The 20,251-nt window shown below is 41.0% G+C and overlaps 1 protein-coding gene across 1 annotated transcript in view; it reads right to left on the bottom strand.

Annotated features, from left to right (window-relative positions):
* ttv (exostosin glycosyltransferase 1 ttv) overlaps positions 1-20,251 on the bottom strand; it is a 592,853-nt gene that overhangs the window by 60,526 nt on the left and 512,076 nt on the right. Inside the window, exon 2 of the mRNA XM_083127269.1 lies at positions 2,935-3,136. Coding sequence (XP_082983395.1) covers positions 2,935-3,136 — 202 coding nt within the window. The remainder of the gene's footprint in view (positions 1-2,934; positions 3,137-20,251) is intronic.

Genomic DNA, 20,251 nt, shown 5'->3' on the forward strand with positions numbered 1-20,251 from the left:
GAAGACAGAGATGGGTTGGGGGATTTCATGTCCGAAGTTCCCTACGTAATAGTTGGAGGAACCGTTCCCAGAAGACAATAATTTTCTTTCTCGTGAACGCCCATCGAGATCTTAACGGCCGATGGCACTTAATGCTTTTTCGATCTATCGATCCCGTTCTCGATGGCGAACGAGAGCGAGAGATACGGGGGGGGGGGGGCAGAAATAAATAAAACTTCAATCTATCGCGTTGTTGACGAGAGGGAACGTCCGACAATCGAATTTCGATAACAATTATATATAAAAAGGGAAGGCTGTGTGATCGAATTCTTGGAAGGAGTTGCCTTCTCCCTTCTGACGTCACCCTTTTCAATCACTTTGAAGATCCGCTCGGGTCATCCGTTAAGTGGAGGAAAACTTGCCCTCTCGATCTGTGGATAAAAACTTTCGCAAATTTCAATTTCGTGAAAAAGTACTGAAATTGAGAGATTGATACGTAATAAGGTATAACCGCTTGATTCGCGATGTCGCCATCGGAGGCTTCGGGTTCGAGCCCACGCCTCTTGGTGAACAGATCGATTCGTCTTACAACGGGTGACCGCTCACGGTTGTGTGCTAAGAATGATCACCGTGAACGGTTCCTGGAGAAGAACAGATCATCACAAACAATTCTTAGGAAATAATGGTCAATCGCGAACGGGTCTTTGGAAAAAATGGCTCACCATGAAAGAGCCTTAGAAAAGAACAAGTCAATTGACAATTCGTCTCAGAGCGGTGACCGCGAACGGTTCCTGGAGAAGAACAGATCATCACGCACAATTCTTGGGAAGGAATGTCGTATCGCGAACGGGTCTTTTCAAAGAATGGCTCATCTCGAAAGGGTCTGAAAAGTAGAGTTCAACATCAAAGAGCCTTAGAAAAGAACCGGTCGTGAGAGAGAATAGTTCATTCAAAGAATGCCTTCCCTAATCAAGAGGTTCTGGGTTCGATACCCGGCTACAGTAGTCCGGATCCCACTTTAAACTGTAGGTCCCGTCCCGATCAGCCTATCTGTGAATAAAGATGACTTAAAAAAATAATAAGCTTATCAAGAACGGGTCTTGGGAGGGGAGATAATGATTAATAAAAACATTGATTAGAAAAGAATGATTCATATAAAAAAAGGGGGCCTCTTCGATGGCGCAGTGGTAGCGTCGTTGCCTTGCATTCAAGGGGTCCCAGGTTCGATCCCCGGTGGAGGCACATAGTGGTTCGGATTCCACTTTAAACTGTAGGTCCAGTCCCGATTAGCCTTACTGTGCATAAAGTGGACTTAAATAAGCAAATCAATCAATGGTTCATAAAAAATATGGCTTGGGAGAATATGGTTCACAAAGGACAGGTCTTGGGAGAGAGCGGCTCATAAATAACAGGTTTGATGGAGAAAACGGTTTGTAAAGAACGGGTAATGGGAGATAACTGTTCATAACGAACGGGTCTTCGGAAAGAACGGTTTACAACAAAAGGTTATAGGGAAAGAACTGTTACGGGGAAAGAACAGTTCACGAGCTATTAGGTGGAAACAACAGTTCACGAGCTATTAGGTGGAAAGAATAGTTCACGAGCTATTAGGTGGAAAGAATAGTTCACGAGCTATTAGGTGGAAAGAACAGTTCACGAACTGTTAGGGGGAAATGAACAGTTCTCGAGAAAGGAACGGTACTTGCCACAGTTAAAAGAAAGCAACAGATAGGAAGAGTTTTACATTCAATTCGGCTACTTCCAAGGGATTTGGGGGAACGCTGATGAAAATATGAAACGAATCGTTATTTAGGGACACGAACAGAAAGGAGAGGAACGTCACGCGAGGTAAAAATTACGTGCAGAGGAACATGGAAGCGGAAAATTGAAGATCTCCACAGGGGAAACGGGTTGTAATTGAAAAGTGTAGAGCGAAACCCCTATGATCACATGGAAGGAGAATCTTGCAGGAGAGAAGCTGCAGAAGATGCCGGAACACAAAATGTGAGAACGTTGGCGTGTTTACAAATTCGTAGAGAGGCCAGATCTATCAATCAGAAATATATTTTCCGTTATTTTCATGTATCCACCTTTTTCCCCGCGAAGGTTAGTCAAAAGGGGAGGGGTATAGCCTGTAGCCAAGGGCATACCAAAGGAAGAGGCGAGTGAGGCAGTAGCAGCCCTCAATATTTTTTTATTTTTTTTAGAAAATATTGAGAGACGTTACGTGTTATTTACAGGAATATACTTGTTTGGAGAGTATGAAATTAATAAATATTTTTCAAGAGCAAATATCTTATGCCGATCTCCTTGGTGGAATAGTTAACACAGAGCGGTAAGACACCAGGAGTCCTGGATTCGAATCCCGGTCTGGGCATGGATTTTCTTTGCGAGTGTCTCTTCATTAATTTCATCACATCACCCTCATCTTCGCGATTAGCCAAAAATAGCAGAAAGGGGAAGTAAAATAAACCAAACCAATGAATCAATCATAGATGCTTATGCTATAATAGTATTTTCCACATTTTCCATTCACAGATTATACTGTTATTTTGTTACGAGTATATCACGCTGTGAAATGTAATCAAACCTGAATTTTGAGACATTTTCCGTACAGCATTTGAATTTGGGTAATTTCTGCTTACTCTTATATTTAAACGTTTCATTATCAATTAATAACTCATTATTTGGATCACGTAATAAGAAGCTATTGGCAATAAAACATTACAGAAATAGTACCGTACGTGTAACCCCAACAATGTGAATATCTTTAAGGAAGAGTGATAAAACAACATCTTAAAAACTTTTGTCGGGTCTCGGTTCTCACAATTCTGATTTGCCAGATTGCAACACTGTTGCTCACTTTCAGCGAAGCTACAAATTGATATTATTCTTTGTCAAGTTACTCAATCGCAAACGAAATACTCTTAACAAAAATTAAGAAGGTGGCGTTACCTGCAGTAGTAGCCTCTCGTCTCCCCAGATGGCAGCTTTGTTCCAGTCGATGACGTCAGCGAAGGGCAGGACCCAGCCGTTGGACAGAAGGACGGGGATACAACCAGCCTGGAGAACCTCGAGGAACCGGAAGGAACCAAGGCGACGCCCTCTAGGAACCAGGCAGAAGGTAGAGTTCTGCAGCAGCACTTCATAGTCGTACCTGCAACAAAAGAATGAATGAATGTGTTAATATTTTTTGGTGCGTCGGTACGTATGGCAATTTTGCACTAAAGTTAAAAGGGTGCAAAGAGTCCCTTGATAAAGGTTAAAACGTGCAAGGTTTTAAAGGTACCTGCACAGCACAAACACAGAACACTAAAAACGTAAACTAAAAACTATTTTCTCATTTCTGTAGTCTTCCGAATGTGTAAAACATTTCCCCAATACAGGTTACCAGCCAATACATGAGCAAGTCCAGTGGTGTGCCTCATGGACCAGCTGCATGCTTTTCTGTAGGGGATCCTCCCTTAACAGATATATTCACTATCACTCACTCACTCTCTTCTTAAACCCGAAGGTGCATGGCTGTAGCAACACAGACCTTCCATCTGTCCCTATCTTGAGCAAGATCTATATACTCTCTTCCATCCCTACCAATTTCCTTTAGGTCCATCTCAACATTATCCCTCCATCTTCGTCTTGGTCTTCCTACTGGTCTCTTACCATCAGGTTTCCCAACAAGAATCCTGTAAACTCTTCTTTCCTCTCCCATTCGTGCCACATGGCCTGCCCACCTAAGTCTTCTTGATTTAATCATTCTAATAATATCTGGACATGAATAATAACAGATTGTATTATGAAATATAATATATTGAATGGAATTTTGAAAACAAATTAGAAAATAAATTCAAAATTGATACCATAATATAATTTCAAAACAGACTCTTCTATATGGCAGCGAATGTTGCACTCTTTGTCAACATGATAAAACTCGAATAAATTGTTAACAAATTAATTTTGACTGTCTTTAAATGGAGTGTCTTTACGAGGCAAAATCAGAAGTGAAGAAATCCGAAATAAATGGAAAATCCAAGCAATGGTGGAAATTAAAGTCGAATCAACATGTTTGCTTCGAAAATTATTAAATCACAAGTCATAAGGAAAAGAAAGTTAGGAAGGCCATATCGCCGATAGAATGATCAATTTTTCTTACCCGTACCTGCCAGGTGAAGAAGAAGAACACTAAAAACTAAAACACACTCCACTAAAAAACTTTCTCGATGACAGTGGAAGGGACCCACTCTTCTAAAAAAAAAAAAATACACTCTGTAAGAAAAAATTGCGACAATTGCTCGGATATGGTTTCCACAAGATTATGAAGTGAATTAAGACGATAAGAAACGAACGATTTGTCCACCAGCCGTATTTGTGAAGAAACATTAGTAAACTGTAGAACGAGCAAGGGTGCTGAAGCGTTGCAAGGGAGCGGATAGGAGAGAGTGAGAGAGGCAGGAGGCATCGTCGGTCGTGTTCGTTCGATGGAAAACCTCTCGTCATGTGATGCCTCTCTCACTCCCTCCTATCATCGCAGAAGGAACGGGAGGTGGTTTTGCGAAAACGTACATTTATCCAACACCCCAGTTCTTTTCTATTTCCATATATTTTTTTTATGTTTCAATGCAAACATGCTGCTCTGTTGCTTTTGAGGTGTATTGTGCAGGCGGGAAATTCGCATCGCACGAAGCACTCATCGGCCTCCATGCAACAGAATAGCACCAGAGGGAGCCTCTTGCATTGAAAAAAAAATGAAAATAGAAAAGAACTGGGAGTGTTTGTTAATGAATCTTGTGAAAACCATATCCGAGCAAGGGTCGCTATTTTTTCTTTACAGAGTGTATTTGTTAAAAACACTGCCATCATCTCCCAGCATAGATGAGCAATCGTAGGTAAGGTTAAAACTCTCTGTCTGAGGAAAGAGAAATCGACACATTCGAGAACACTTAGATCACCATTACATACACAACACATTGGAGGTCCAGCGCTTGCAGATCCCCTTGCACTACAACATATAGATATAAAAAGGCCTGTATTTTGTTTGTTTGTTCGAATATAAAATTTTAGGTGCGTCAGCACTTGGGCTATTTTGCACCCGTCACGTGATACGGGGTCCAGCCCCATACCTTATCTAAAATACGGGGTGTCCGAAAAGTATTTCCCTGATTACAAACGTTATTCATATCAGCTATATGTAGGGCAGAGATGTGAAAGTGGGGCCAAAATGCTGGAAAATTAACCAAGCGTTTTTGTTGCAGGTTTCAGTAACGTGGCTGTAGTGTGGCAGTGTCAGTGCCCAGGAAACCGGAAACGTTCACAAATCAGGAAAAAGCTCGTGGGTCCTCTGGTATCACGAGACGCGGTCACCAATAACAGTGCAGAGGAACTTTCAAACAACGTATGGAAAGATGCCGCCCGATGTCGAGAGCATTAAGTCGTGGTATGACAAGTTCAAGACCAAAGGATATGTTGCTGACTTACCGAGAAGTGGGCCGACCACCAACCTCAGCAATTTCAAACAACGTAAAACATCAGCCAAAAAGTTCTCTTCATGATATCTTACACAAACGTTTATTGTTTCGTGCATACAAAGTGCAAATTGTACAGGCTTTGTTGGCCAATGGTACTAATAACACAACTGTAAAAGCTGAGGCTGTAAAGGGGCATTCAGCATAAACAAGGACATACCACAGGACAACACACACGCAGTCCTACGAAGATTATAGTGGAAGTGAGGTTGATCATTGGATTTACTACAAGGGCCACCTCTTACACCCCAGGCCTGTATTTTCAGAATTTAGAAAATAGACCTATTCTGGAGTCATTTTGGGAAAAAAATCGCTACTTCCAAAGATGCTAATCTGAAATGTTTATCGCATCCATTTGATTCTATTTGATTCTTGCACGATAAAGCAACAACTTTCCTCCAACTCGCACGACGAGGGCCGGTCGCTGGAATCTCGATCCTGAATAATTTCCTAGGCGCTCTCTCCACGAGGTACTTTGATAAATATCTCAATTCACGCAGGAGAGCGCCGAAGAAGGAAAAAAACAACAAACGGGAACGTTTTAAATCTTAACCCTTTTACCCCCATTCGGCAAGGGGGACAGCCCGCCGAATGACGTCACGAGAGTGCCGTTCGAAAAGCCAACCCGAGCAGCCAATCTAAAGCGGAGAACAGGTAATATGGGGCTTTATTACCCTGGCGGTTTACTTTATGTTGCCACAAAGTGTCAACCCTAAACGGGGGAGAGGGAGGACCGAATTCGCCCCCTCGCCGCCCCGTTCGCACCCGGTTCCGGCTGGGGATAAAAGGAAAAAAAAAAGAAGAGGAACACCTCCTGTTGATTAGATACGCCCGCAGTACTCTCCTGGTTGTTTATGGGTCCGCTCGCCAGGGGACCAAGTTTCTCAACTTTACTGCCGGGGAAAGGAAACGCAAATGGCGAAAGCGGGTCTTCCATCTTGGTATCCTCGTGGACCGAAAGGTACCGGGAGGATAAACAGGGAGGTGTACATAAGTAAATAGGAATCTTGCAAGAGACAGACCGAATTTTACTAACAGAGACGAGAAACTATGCTTGGTTCTTTCCACTGAGCATGCTTTTCTCTCTGTGAGTGCGTGCATGTATGTTTAAACATTATTACTCGCCATTATTATTATTATTTATACATTTCCAATGTAGCACCAGAATGACACTGAGTTATATATTTGAATTCAGCCAAATGTTCTGAGCGAAACATTAGTTTTTACGCAGATGGACGTTTTCTACGCCAAGTAATTTACCAGCAAATTAACGTAATTTATGTACAGAGTAAAATACCTGGCCAAACCTGCCACAACAAACGCTTCAATCGACTTTACTCACAACCAACGCTTCAATCGACTTTACTCACAACCAACGTTTCAGTCGACGTCACCGCAAGCAATACTTCAATACACGTTACCCACAAACAGCATTTAAATGGTCCAAGAAAATCCCAATGTGCTGTTTCCAGACAGTTAGGGCACTCCACATTCAATTGCACTCAATGCCCTGCACAAGAATTTGAAACTATATTTTCAAAACTTAAATAATTATCAAGGTGAAATGACTTTCGACGTTTACCCAAAACCAATACTTCAATCGACGTTACCCATAAACAGAATTTCAATCGTCGTTTACCCACAACCAACACTTCAATCGACGTTACCTCAAGCAATGACTCACTCGACGTTACCTATAAACAGAATTTCAATCGACGTTTACCCACAACCAACACTTTAATCGACGTTACCTCAAGCAATGACTCACTCGACGTTACCCATAAACAGAATTTCAATCGTCGTTTACCCACAACCAACACTTCAATCGACGTTACCTCAAGCAATGACTCACTCGACGTTACCCATAAACAGAATTTCAATCGTCGTTTACCCACAACCAACACTTCAATCGACGTTACCTCAAGCAATGACTCACTCGACGTTACCCATAAACAGAATTTCAATCGTCGTTTACCCACAACCAACACTTCAATCGACGTTACCTCAAGCAAAGACTCACTCGACGTTACCCATAAACAGAATTTCAATCGTCGTTTACCCACAACCAACACTTCAATCGACGTTACCTCAAGCAATGACTCACTCGACGTTACCCATAAACAGAATTTCAATCGTCGTTTACCCACAACCAACACTTCAATCGACGTTACCTCAAGCAATGACTCACTCGACGTTACCCATAAACAGAATTTCAATCGTCGTTTACCCAAAACCAACACTTCAATCGACGTTACCTCAAGCAATGACTCACTCGACGTTACCCATAAACAGAATTTCAATCGTCGTTCACCCACAACCAACACTTCAATCGACGTTACCTCAAGCAATGACTCACTCGACGTTACCCATAAACAGAATTTCAATCGTCGTTTACCCACAACCAACACTTCAATCGACGTTACCTCAAGCAATGACTCACTCGACGTTACCCATAAACAGAATTTCAATCGTCGTTTACCCACAACCAACACTTCAATCGACGTTACCTCAAGCAATGACTCACTCGACGTTACCCATAAACAGAATTTCAATCGACGTTTACCCACAACCAACACTTCAATCGACGTTACCTCAAGCAATGACTCACTCGACGTTACCCATAAACAGAATTTCAATCGTCGTTTACCCACAACCAACACTTCAATCGACGTTACCTCAAGCAATGACTCACTCGACGTTACCCATAAACAGAATTTCAATCGTCGTTTACCCACAACCAACACTTCAATCGACGTTACCTCAAGCAATGACTCACTCGACGTTACCCATAAACAAAATTTCAATCGTCGTTTTCCCACAACCAACACTTCAATCGATGTTACCTCAAGCAATGACTCACTCGACGTTACCCATAAACAGAATTTCAATCGTCGTTTACCCACAACCAACACTTCAATCGACGTTACCTCAAGCAATGACTCACTCGACGTTACCCATAAACAGAATTTCAATCGTCATTTACCCACAACCAACACTTCAATCGACGTTACCTCAAGCAATGACTCACTCGACGTTACCCATAAACAGAATTTCAATCGTCGTTTACCCACAACCAACACTTCAATCGACGTTACCTCAAGCAATGACTCACTCGACGTTACCCATAAACAGAATTTCAATCGTAGTTTACCCACAACCAACACTTCAATCGACGTTACCTCAAGCAATGACTCACTCGACGTTACCCATAAACAGAATTTCAATCGTCGTTTACCCACAACCAACACTTCAATCGACGTTACCTCAAGCAATGACTCACTCGACGTTACCCATAAACAGAATTTCAATCGTCGTTTACCCACAACCAACACTTCAATCGACGTTACCTCAAGCAGACTCACTCGACGTTACCCATAAACAGAATTTCAATCGTCGTTTACCCACAACCAACACTTCAATCGACGTTACCTCAAGCAATGACTCACTCGACGTTACCCATAAACAGAATTTCAATCGTCGTTTACCCACAACCAACACTTCAATCGACGTTACCTCAAGCAATGCTTCAATCGACGTTACCCATAAACAGAATTTCAATAGAAGTTACCCACAACCAACACTACAATCGCCATTAACTGTAACAAGCAAGACAACAATCTACAGCAATAGAATATTCTTCCAACCATACACTATTAAAAAGCATTGTAATATTGTTTATAATATGATCATCATCAATGAAGCACCACTTCGACGCTAACTTTTCCAGTCTTTCGATCCGAAAGGGTAGGATATTACGTACGTACTACTGATGGAACACAATACACAGGCATATTCAACTTATTAAAAAGACGAGGCCGATAACGAGACAGACTTTCTCGTCTCTTCTGTGTACAGTCACCGGCAATAAAAATGGGACAACTAGATCCTGAAATACTCGCACACCTGCAAAGCGTTGTGTGTGTTGCCTAACTCCAAGGCGATTAGTGGATTTTATTAGCACATTTTCAACGTCGATTTCTACCACGGGTGTATATTTAGGCAACACATCTTGCAAAGAAGCGATCATTTCAGGATCTAGGTGTCCCATTTTTATTGCCGATGACTGTACCATCCCCATTTGCAAAGATAATGGATGGCAAATTGTCCACCGCTATTTTAATTACTTTTTTATTCTACATCCTGTGTTGTTTTAAGGAATGAAACTATGTTGGTTCGAAGCAGGAATTGTTCTCTGCTTATTGACGTCATTAATTGTCATCACAATGTGTAATACAGACCAAATTGAAATTGTGGTGGACAATTCGCCTACTCTTTCTTTCGCCGTTGGGTGTACAAAGCAGAGAGACGATTGTTACATCAGGTCAGTAACCGGAATTCATTCTCGTTCTTTTGCAGTGCTTTTTAGCGAATTGGAAGAATGGAACGCGCAGAGTTTCACGTGAGGAAGTCACGAAACAAAGAGGCAAAGAATGAGGAGGGGCGGTATCGTGCTGCAAGAGTTCCTTCTTCAACACACGTTCATCATCATGTCGGACTCAGCCATTCTTCGTGGCCCACCCGCTGCTAAGCTGGATTTTTTTCTTTTACCCGCAAAGCGCATGCGAGTCTATTCACTGCCGATGCAACCCATCCAAGGAAAAAAATCTCACTGGTCAGTTGGGACAATAGAACTCGGGAGCTTACGTTCTGATGCATTGTGGGAATTCCATTTCTCCTTCAATGGAAACATTCACTTTACGGGCGGGAAATGGGGGAGAGAAGAGAAGCAGTGGGGGGTTCCCGAGGGAATAAATCTGTCAAAATGAAGAATTGGATGCAATGTAGGTAAGTAAAGAAAATTGAATAAGAACGTTCCCTCAGAAGAAAGAGGAGAAAGTAAAGAAAGTGTCGATAACACAGACGAAGAATAATAATTTGAGAACGGTAGCACCTGTGTTTTCAACCGGAAATAGTCCAACTGCGTAACTCGTTCGAGATATACGCCTATAATCTACGTACTTGGAAGCATACACAACGCTATTACATTCGAAATGGTATTGCAAGGTGGTCACTCTAGGACCATGATAAAATTCAAGTACAATTCCCGGTTTTAAAAAATTCAAGGGTGCAAGCAGATGTTTTCTCCATTTTAACCTTGCGTATTACCAGCACACACAAATATATTAACAATAAAAATGGTCTGTGCGATTCGAATGTATCCAAAAATTCTAATTCAATTTAATTGAACTGTATATACATTTAATTTAAGGTGCGGTATTTATATTTGCCATATCGCATACCAGTGCCGTATGCTGAGTCCAAGACCTGGACTGGCTCACTATGACACGTGGTTCTAGGCTGTGAGGAAGAGAGAAGACTAGGCTCACGAAATCCTCCGTTATAAGTGGTTATACACATCCATTTTGCTAATTCTTGTCACCTCAACGGCATCCAGGCTGCACACTCCTAAGAATTCAGGTTGGCAATTCCTACCAATTCAGGTTGCCAAGTCCTAAGAATTCATTTTGCCAAGTCCTAAGAATTCATTTTGCCAAGTCCTGGGAATTCAGGTTGCCAACTGCTAAGAATTCAGGTTGCCAACTGCTACGAATTCAGGTTGCCAACTGCTACGAATTCAGGTTGCCAACTCCTAAGAATTCAGGTTGCCAACTCCTAAGAATTCAGGTTGCCAACTCCTAAGAATTCAGGTTGCCAACTCCTAAGAATTCAGGTTGCCAACTCCTAAGAATTCAGGTTGCCAACTCCAAAGAATTCAAGTTGCCAACTCCTAAGAATTCAAGTTGCCAACTCCTAAGAATTCAAGTTGCCAACACCTAAGAATTCAAGTTGCCAACACCTAAGAATTCAACTTGCCAACTGCTAAGAATTCAAGTTGCCAACTCCTAAGAATTCAGATTGCCAACTCCTAAGAATTCAGATTGCCAACTCCTAAGAATTCAGATTGCCAACTCCTAAGAATTCACATTGCCAACTGCAAGAATTCAGATTGCCAACTGCAAGAATTCAGATTGCCAACTCATAAGAATTCAAGTTGCCAACTCCTAAGAATTCAAGTTGCCAACTCCTAAGAATTCAAGTTGCCAACTCCTAAGAATTCAAGTTGCCAACTCCTAAGAATTCAAGTTGCCAACTCCTAAGAATTCAAGTTGCCAACTCCTAAGAATTCAAGTTGCCAACTATTAAGAATTCAAGTTGCCAACTCCTAAGAATTCAAGTTGTCAACTCCTAAGAATTCAAGTTGTCAACTCCTAAGAATTCAAGTTGTCAACTCCTAAGAATTCAAGTTGTCAACTCCTAAGAATTCAGATTGCCAACTGCAAGAATTCAGATTGCCAACCCCTAAGAATTCAGATTGCCAACGGCAAGAATTCAGATTGCCAACTGCAAGAATTCAGATTGCCAACTCCTAAGAATTCAAGTTGTCAACTCCTAAGAATTCAGATTGCCAACTGCAAGAATTCAGATTACCAACTGCTAAGAATTCAGATTGCCAACTCCTAAGAATGCAGATTGCCAACTGCTAAGAATTCAAGTTGCCAACTGCTAAGAATTCAAGTTGCCAACTCCTAAGAATTCAAGTTGCCAACTCCTAAGAATTCAAGTTGCCAACTATTAAGAATTCAAGTTGCCAACTCCTAAGAATTCAAGTTGCCAACTCCTAAGAATTCAAGTTGTCAACTCCTAAGAATTCAAGTTGTCAACTCCTAAGAATTCAAGTTGTCAACTCCTAAGAATTCAAGTTGTCAACTCCTAAGAATTAAGATTGCCAACTGCAAGAATTCAGATTGCCAACTCCTAAGAATTCAGATTGCCAACTCCTAAGAATTCAGATTGCCAACGGCAAGAATTCAGATTGCCAACTGCTAAGAATTCAAGTTGCCAACTCCTAAGAATTCAAGTTACCAACTCCTAAGAATTCAAGTTGCCAACTCCTAAGAATTCAGATTGCCAACTGCTAAGAATTCAGATTGCCAACTGCTAAGAATTCAGATTGCCAACTGCTAAGAATTCAGATTGCCAACTCCTAAGAATTCAGATTGCCAACTGCAAGAATTCAGATTGCCAACTGCAAGAATTCAGATTGCCAACTCCTAAGAATTCAGATTGCCAACTGCAAGAATTCAGATTGCCAACTCCTAAGAATTCAGATTGCCAACTGCAAGAATTCAGATTGCCAACTGCAAGAATTCAGATTGCCAACTGCAAGAATTCAGATTGCCAACTGCTAAGAATTCAGATTGCCAACTGCTAAGAATTCAGATTACCAACTGCTAAGAATTCAGATTGCCAACTGCTAAGAATTCAGATTGCCAACTGCTAAGAATTCAGATTGCCAACTGCTAAGAATTTAGATTGTCAACTGCTAAGAATTCAAGTTGTCAACTCCTAAGAATTCATGTAGCCTACTTGAGAATCGCCATTATTTTCTTATTAAAATGAGTAAATTTCTTCTGTATTTTACACTCCAGGCTTCGCAGATAGCCTAGCTGACCTAGAATAAATGCTCTTGTGGCATACTCATACTAGAAATACATCTACAAAAACAAGTCACAATTGTTACGGAATATCGTAATCTACGAAATGTACCTAATGAACTTCTAATGAAATCAACATCAATATATCTTATTTGACAATAATTTTCCGTATGTCAGATAGTTTGCTCTGCAAAGGACACTAACAAAGCAAAGGGATTGAGAGAATTCTGTTTTATTTTCCACGCAGCTTTCTCTTCTTTTCCATCCTCGATGTGAAAAACTTGCCTCAGGGCATTAATAAATATGTATAAATTCAATAATAAAAGTTGCAATTTTTCACGTCTACGGAGAAAAATTCAAGCAGAATTCCCGGAGCCAATCACGCATAATTCCCGTTGAGTAGCAAACCTGTATTGTATTACAATTACGGTGTTGGGTATTATGCTGAGTTGTAATATGATACTTGAGCACTCCATAAACAGAGAAATCAAAATGTAATTTGTATTTGTATTTTGCGTTGCTTTTCTTCGGATTTTAGGTAATCGCGACGAATAGGATGGATGGTAATTAAATTAAAGAAACACTCATGATCATGAGCGTCGAGAGAAGGCGTCGAACAGGTCCGTCAAATCCTTAGAAATTGGTACTGTTAATTTAAAGTTACAAAAAAGCACAAAGTTTGTTAATTGTTATTGCTAATAACAGAAAGAAATCACTTAATATTCGAACAGAATAGGCAAAGCAAACCCTACGTTAGGTTAATCCAAAGTATCAATAGTTTCACAATTTTCAAAATTCCAAAAATTAGTTCGATGTGGGAGGTCATGCAACATAAACTTTATGAGTGAAATCTCCAACAAACTATTAACGCTTTTTCTTCAACGAGGTGTGTAAAAGTTAACAAAGTACGAGTAAATATGCATTTAAGTACACTAACTAATCCTAGCCTTCTTAAACCCGAACGTTTATGGCTGCAGCTACACAAGCTTTCCATCTGTCCCTATCCTGGGCAAGATCAATCCATTATTTTCCATCCTTACTAATTTCTCTTAAATCCATCTCAACGTTATCCCTCCATCTTCGTCTTGGCCTACTGGTCTCTTACCATGAGGTTTCCCATTGGCGCCACATGGCCAAAGTCTTCCTGATTTAATTATTCTAATTGTATCTGGACGAAATGTAAAAAAAAGAGTTGCATGGGGTAATAAAAATTCAGATTGGAGCCATATAAAAACGACGTGCAATGTTACAATCCTACTTCGGTGGTAAAAAAACAGGGGTCAAGAAACCTCAGAGATAGCGCTGACTTTTCCAAAATACATCTGTTCTGTACTAATGAATCCTTTTTTTTTTACCTCTATGTATCCCTGCAAAAAAGCAATCCACAATAAAAACAGCAAACGCAGCAGTGTTTGTCGATACGCTCATTAAAACAAGAGGGAAGGACTGATTTCCATAACAAGCCGCAATATGCATGCGTACTCTGAAATAATCTCTTCCATGCATCAACCGCATATATGCATAACGTGATAAAGATTCGTATCTTTACTACATGTAAGGGTACATAACCTCAATCGCTATCAGGTTAATGCGAGGCTGTATTTTTTTAAAATCGGATTTTATGTAATTATTTTAATTTTGAAAAAGCACTGGTGTTCCACGTTTTTTAGTTTCGTCATCTTCCCTAGAAGTGATCTTCCATACGCTAGTGGAACGCAAACATTAGGTTCTTTTCATCTCCTTTGCATATCAAAATGTACAGTAACCAGCAATAAAAGTGGGACATCTATATCACTCTCACCAAAATGTACAGTCACCAGCAATAAAAGTGGGACACCTATATCACGCCTCACCAAAATGTACAGTCACCAGCAATAAAAGTGGGACATCTATATCACTCTCACCAAAATGTACAGTCACCAGCAATAAAAGTGGGACATCTATATCACTCTCACCAAAATGTAGTCATCAGCAATAAAAGTGGGACACCTATATCACGCCTCACCAAAATATACAGTCACCAGCAATAAAAGTCGGACACCTATATTACGTCTCACCAAAATGTACAACCAGCAGCAATAAAAGTGGAACATCGTGGCCTACTAAGCGGAATTTTCATCGGGTAACGCGCAGTCAGCGCACTGAATCCTATAGCCTCTATCTTCTGCCTTTCGAGTCTGGCTACTGCTTCTTTTCAAGGATCTCCAAAATTATCCTCACGATCCGTGAGACAACGCTGATTTTTTTAGGATTCCCATCGGCAATCGAACCCGGGGCAACTGGCACCAAAATGCAAGAGCGCTATGCAGAAGGCCTCACACCACACATTGCTACCATATTTCCATTCAACTTCGATTGACTTTTGTTCGTGCTGTACTCCAATGAAAAGTTATATGTTTAGGTCGCATCTTAATATTTCGAACACGCATTATAAATTTCGTATTAATTATTCATAACAAGTAGTTTGAATTAGTACCCAAATTCAAGCACTTAGGAGTAATACTAACAAATGAAAATGATATTAAAGAGAAAATAAAAAGCAGGCTTAATTCAGGAAATGCGTGTTACTTTTCTCTTCATAAACGTTCTTCTCCTCGTATAATATCTAAGAAACTAAAAGTTAAAATATACAAAACGGTAATTTTGCCTGTAGTATAATATGGATGCTAAACTTGGTCCCTTACACTGAAAGAGGAACATATTAAGAGTATTTAAAAATAAAATCCTTAGAAAAATATTTGGACCTAAAAGGGATGAGGAGACAGGTGAGTGGAGAAGGTTACATAATTTGTATTCATGTTCAGATATTATTAGAATAATTAAATCAAGAAGACATAGGTGGGCAGGCCGTGTGGCACGAATAGGAGACAAATTAAGATTTTACAGGATTCTTGTTGGGAAACCTGATGGTAAGGCGAAGATGGAGAGATAACGTTGATATGGACGTAAAGGAAATCGGCAGGGATGGAATAGATTGGATTTATCTTGCCCAGAATAGACAGATGGAAGGCTTGTGTTGCTGTAGCCATAAACCTTCGGATTTAAGAAGGCTAGAGAGTTAGTTAACCATGTACGAGAAACCTAAGTTTACCATCCCAGGTTCATCCAGGCTCTGGAAACAGGGAATGGGTCTTCTGAATACAAAAATTGCAGGTCATGTAAAAATGGTAACGCACGTATGAACCACCCTGTTTTGTTGCAGACTATACCAGCTGGTGTACCCTTAATAAACGTGCATGTTTTTCTGCCTATTTATCAACGAAAGGATCTTCAGTACCTTTGCCTACAGCCTATCCATATCAGGACAAGGTTAAAATGTCCCATTTTTTAAAAACACGAGTGTACACGCTGAACTCTTCAGACTGAAAGAGAGGTTGTGTGGAAAAATTGCAGGTTGGCCATCATTTCCCTATAGGGGGCTCCTCTCTCGTCGAGCGAATTGAGCCATCCCGCTGTCGTTTTAGTGGCCGTGCGCCTCTCATAACGGGTAGCTTAACCCAGTCCCTGGAGGTCCAGAACGACGTAAATCCTGGAGTACTGGAGTCGATGAGTTGTTGAGATGTCGTTCCGACGGAGATGTAATGGGGGCCGTGTGCTTAACCTCTTGGGTCTTGCTTTTCCCATTTGCATGGAACGACCGGAGAAGATTGGACACCGAAAGGGGATTGTTCGAGCGTAAGTGGGCATTGCTTAAAATTTTAACCGTTTTTTGCTAACGTTACGGTTCTCTCTCCCCCGTGGAGATTGCAAACTTATTTGCCAGTTATGGGGAATTGGTGTGTCGTGTTGTGGAGAAAGCTGAACACAAGTTTTATTCGATGGGGGTTTTTGAGGTAAAAGGTTAGTAAAACGATAGAAATTTTCGTGATCAAACGAAATTATTGCACGGTTTGCTACCTAAAAGAAGATGCCCTATAAAACAACCATTGAGATTGAAGGAGAAAGGGAGACCGTCCATAATATACATGAAAAGGTTTGGAGAAACTCAATTCATGATGGAGTTTAGAGCAATACGTTGTATACTACCAGGTGTGCCGGTTCATAATTTTTAATTGATCCGAAAGAAAGCAAGTGTATCTGAGGAGAAAGGTAACAAATACTTTATTCAAAGTATGCGTCATCGCTAACTATACATTGTGCCCAACTGTCCGTCAAATTGCGGATGCCCTACCAGAAAAATCGTTCACATTTTGAGGGGATCCAGTCAGCAAGCCATTGTCCGACATCTTCGTATTTGTTGAAGTGTTGCTGGGAAAGTGAGCGAGACATTGATGAAAACAAGTGGTAGTCCGAAGGGGCTAAGTCTGGTGCGTATGGCGGGTGGGGCAAGAATTCCCAGCCAAGTGCAGAAATGGTGTCTCTGACGCCTTTCGCTGTGTGTGATGAGGCGTTGTCGTGCTGCAACGACACTTTTCCGTGTCTTGTCGCCCAATCTGGATCTTTCCCATGGCATGGCATGAAGACGATCAGATATGGTTTGGCGACGAACATTTAACTTCTCTGCCAGTTGTTGTTGCGTTTGCGTATCGTCTTCGTCCAACAGTGCTTGCAATTCGGCGTCTTGGAATTTTTTCGACTGGCCTGGAGGATCTTTGTCTTTCAAGTCGAAATCACCACTTTTGAATCGCCGAAACCAACGCACACACGCGTCTTGCGTTAGGACATTGTCACCGTATGTTTCCACAAGGATACGATGGATTTCACTCGCATTTTTCTTTTGATTGAACAAGAAAAGCAAGACGTGCCGTTCATGCTCCTTATTTGGTTTGAAGGTCGACATGTTTACCACCCAAACCCAATATCACGATCACTCGCACTCGGTTGCACATCCACGGCGTTTTGACAGGTTCTGTCCTGGCAACACACTGACGTAACAGTTGAGACTGTGCACCATCCCTTGCTTCCAGCGCCATTCAGCGACGAAATTAAGAATTAGTAACCGGCACACCTGGTAGTACAATATTTGAACTTGTGCATGCATATGCAATGTATATGTACAGGGTATATGTACAGATATATGACTACACGTTTGAAGTAAATGTAGTGTGTTATTCAGTTACTGTACAATGTAGAGGAAAATGGTGGAGTGGTATATTAAAATTGAAACTTTTTTTCGTTTCAGATAAGAGTCACGCACCCGAGCTTACGCCATTAGCCAAGATGGCTCTATACATGCAGCCCCAAGTTACAATGGCAGCGTGGGCAATTTTTTTCTATCAGAATGATTGTGAGACTGGCGAGACGTGATTTTAACGTAACATTGTTGCTGTCGACTGTGGAAAAGTGGAGAAAACGACTGCTTACATCAAATTGCTGTTTAAGTCCATTGCTGTGCATACGGTTCTCACGTTCATTCTAATAACTAGATCTCGGATTTTTAGATTCTAATAAGTGTGCTTTGAGGTTCCTAAAATAGGCTCTAAATATCCTAAAATAAGTCCTAAAAATCTTAAGTAAGGCTCGAAAAATCTCGAAGTAGGTCGAAAAAAAATTTAAAATAGTTCAAAATTCCTGAAAAATGCTGATTAAGTATAGCCACCGGCAATGAAAATGGACACCTATATCCAGAAATACGCACTATCTTCCATAACGTTATGTGTGTTGCCTAACCCTATGGCGATGGCAGAACTTGCCATTGGAAATTGCTACTAGAATCCACTCTTCGCCATATAGTTAGGCAACAATCTTTTTTCATGTTATCGACAGTCAAACTCCGCAATTTTGTCTGTGAGGATCGCCTTATACGCTGAAATAATCTTTCAACAATAACATAGACAGTGGTGCAAACTTCAATACTGAAATGTTAGTTTGCAAAGCGTGAATGCCACAAAGCACCGAAGTGACGCGAAAGTTAGCAAGACCACGCAGATCAGACCACTTTGAATTGTACAGGTAACAGTGACACCAGAAATTTTGATTTGTTTAGAGCTTTGAAAAATCACCATGGACTTGGAGGAAGGGAAATCGACAGAGAGTACGTTTCAAACACGTTCGTCATTGAATTTGTTCGTGACAAAACAAAGCAAATGCCTCTGTGACATAAAAATCCTGTAAAACCTTTAGAAATATTTAAAAACCTAAAAAAAAGGTATGATTTAGGCGCATGAACCTAAAATAGGTTCTAACAAGCAAAATAGATTGTTTTATACTATAAAACTTCATCAGTTGTTGCGTTTTTTAAGGAAGCGCTGACATAACTTACGATTTCTTACATAACTTTAAAGAAAGAAAAGGTTAAAAACGTAAAATCTAAAGTCTAGTAATAACTAACCTTCACAAATATAAAACTTAGAATATTTTGATATAGTTATTCCTAATTTAAACCTACCATTGTCGGTGGGCTCGACACAAAAATTGTCCAACAAATTGGCGCCAAAATAAAGAAAGCCGGCCATTTTCTCTCAGGAAGAATCAACAAAATGAAGGCTTTGGATGATGAACAATTCCATCCCATCATGACTAATTATGGACATGTAGATGTATCTAAAAAACAGAAATTTCAAGGTCAAATAACACAACCTCGATGCCAGACTACGCAGAAGCCATCCAGGGCCATTAGCTACGTGCGGAGAGATGAGGAAATTCGAAACCGAGCCACAAATCGTCTTGCAAAATGCCCACCATCAGAGAAGCGAGGGAGGATTTAATTATCCCTTCCCAGGGATAAAAAAATGAGAGGAAAAAACTGTTTGAAAATTCTGCCCCTGTGGGGTCCCTCCTGCTCTTAGCGTAAGGGGAAACTTTAAGGGGTGGAATATCGTAAATCCAGTTCCTCTGATTAGGTCGTAAATACATAGTAGCCCCGCCCCAAGGTTCCTTCCGATTCGGGACATCTGTCCACAGGGCTGGTCCAGTTACACCCCACCCTCGCGTCTTACGTTTCGGAATAGTCCACATGCGTAATGAATATGAAAACCTTGGAGAGCTGTGCAGCGTTGCCATCCTCACGATAAGAAAAAATACTATTTCCATTTCATTGTAATAAGAATAACAGCAGCAGAAGCAAAACCAAATGACCTTCGTGGGGTAGCGGTTAACCACGAAGCAACAAATTCTACACCCTGTCTCGGGAATCTGTCGAGCAAGGTCGCGCATAACGGTGGAGAAAGCGGAAGCGGGCAGAGCAAAGCAGTGCGCGCTGCTGCAAACGGCTGGTTACGATTCATTGGATGACCCCTCTCGAGTCCTACTTGCGCAGAGGACTGGTTTTCGTTCGCTTGCTCCACAGACTCCCGGGAAGGAGCGCAGATTTGTATCCTGAGTTCTTTCTTTTAGGATGTTTTTCTACCCTCAATGGTTTAATCGTAACGATGAAAG

This window comes from Lepisma saccharinum, chromosome 8 (genome assembly GCF_977018435.1).
Source record: "Lepisma saccharinum chromosome 8, izLepSacc3.1, whole genome shotgun sequence".
Taxonomy (NCBI): domain Eukaryota; kingdom Metazoa; phylum Arthropoda; class Insecta; order Zygentoma; family Lepismatidae; genus Lepisma; species Lepisma saccharinum.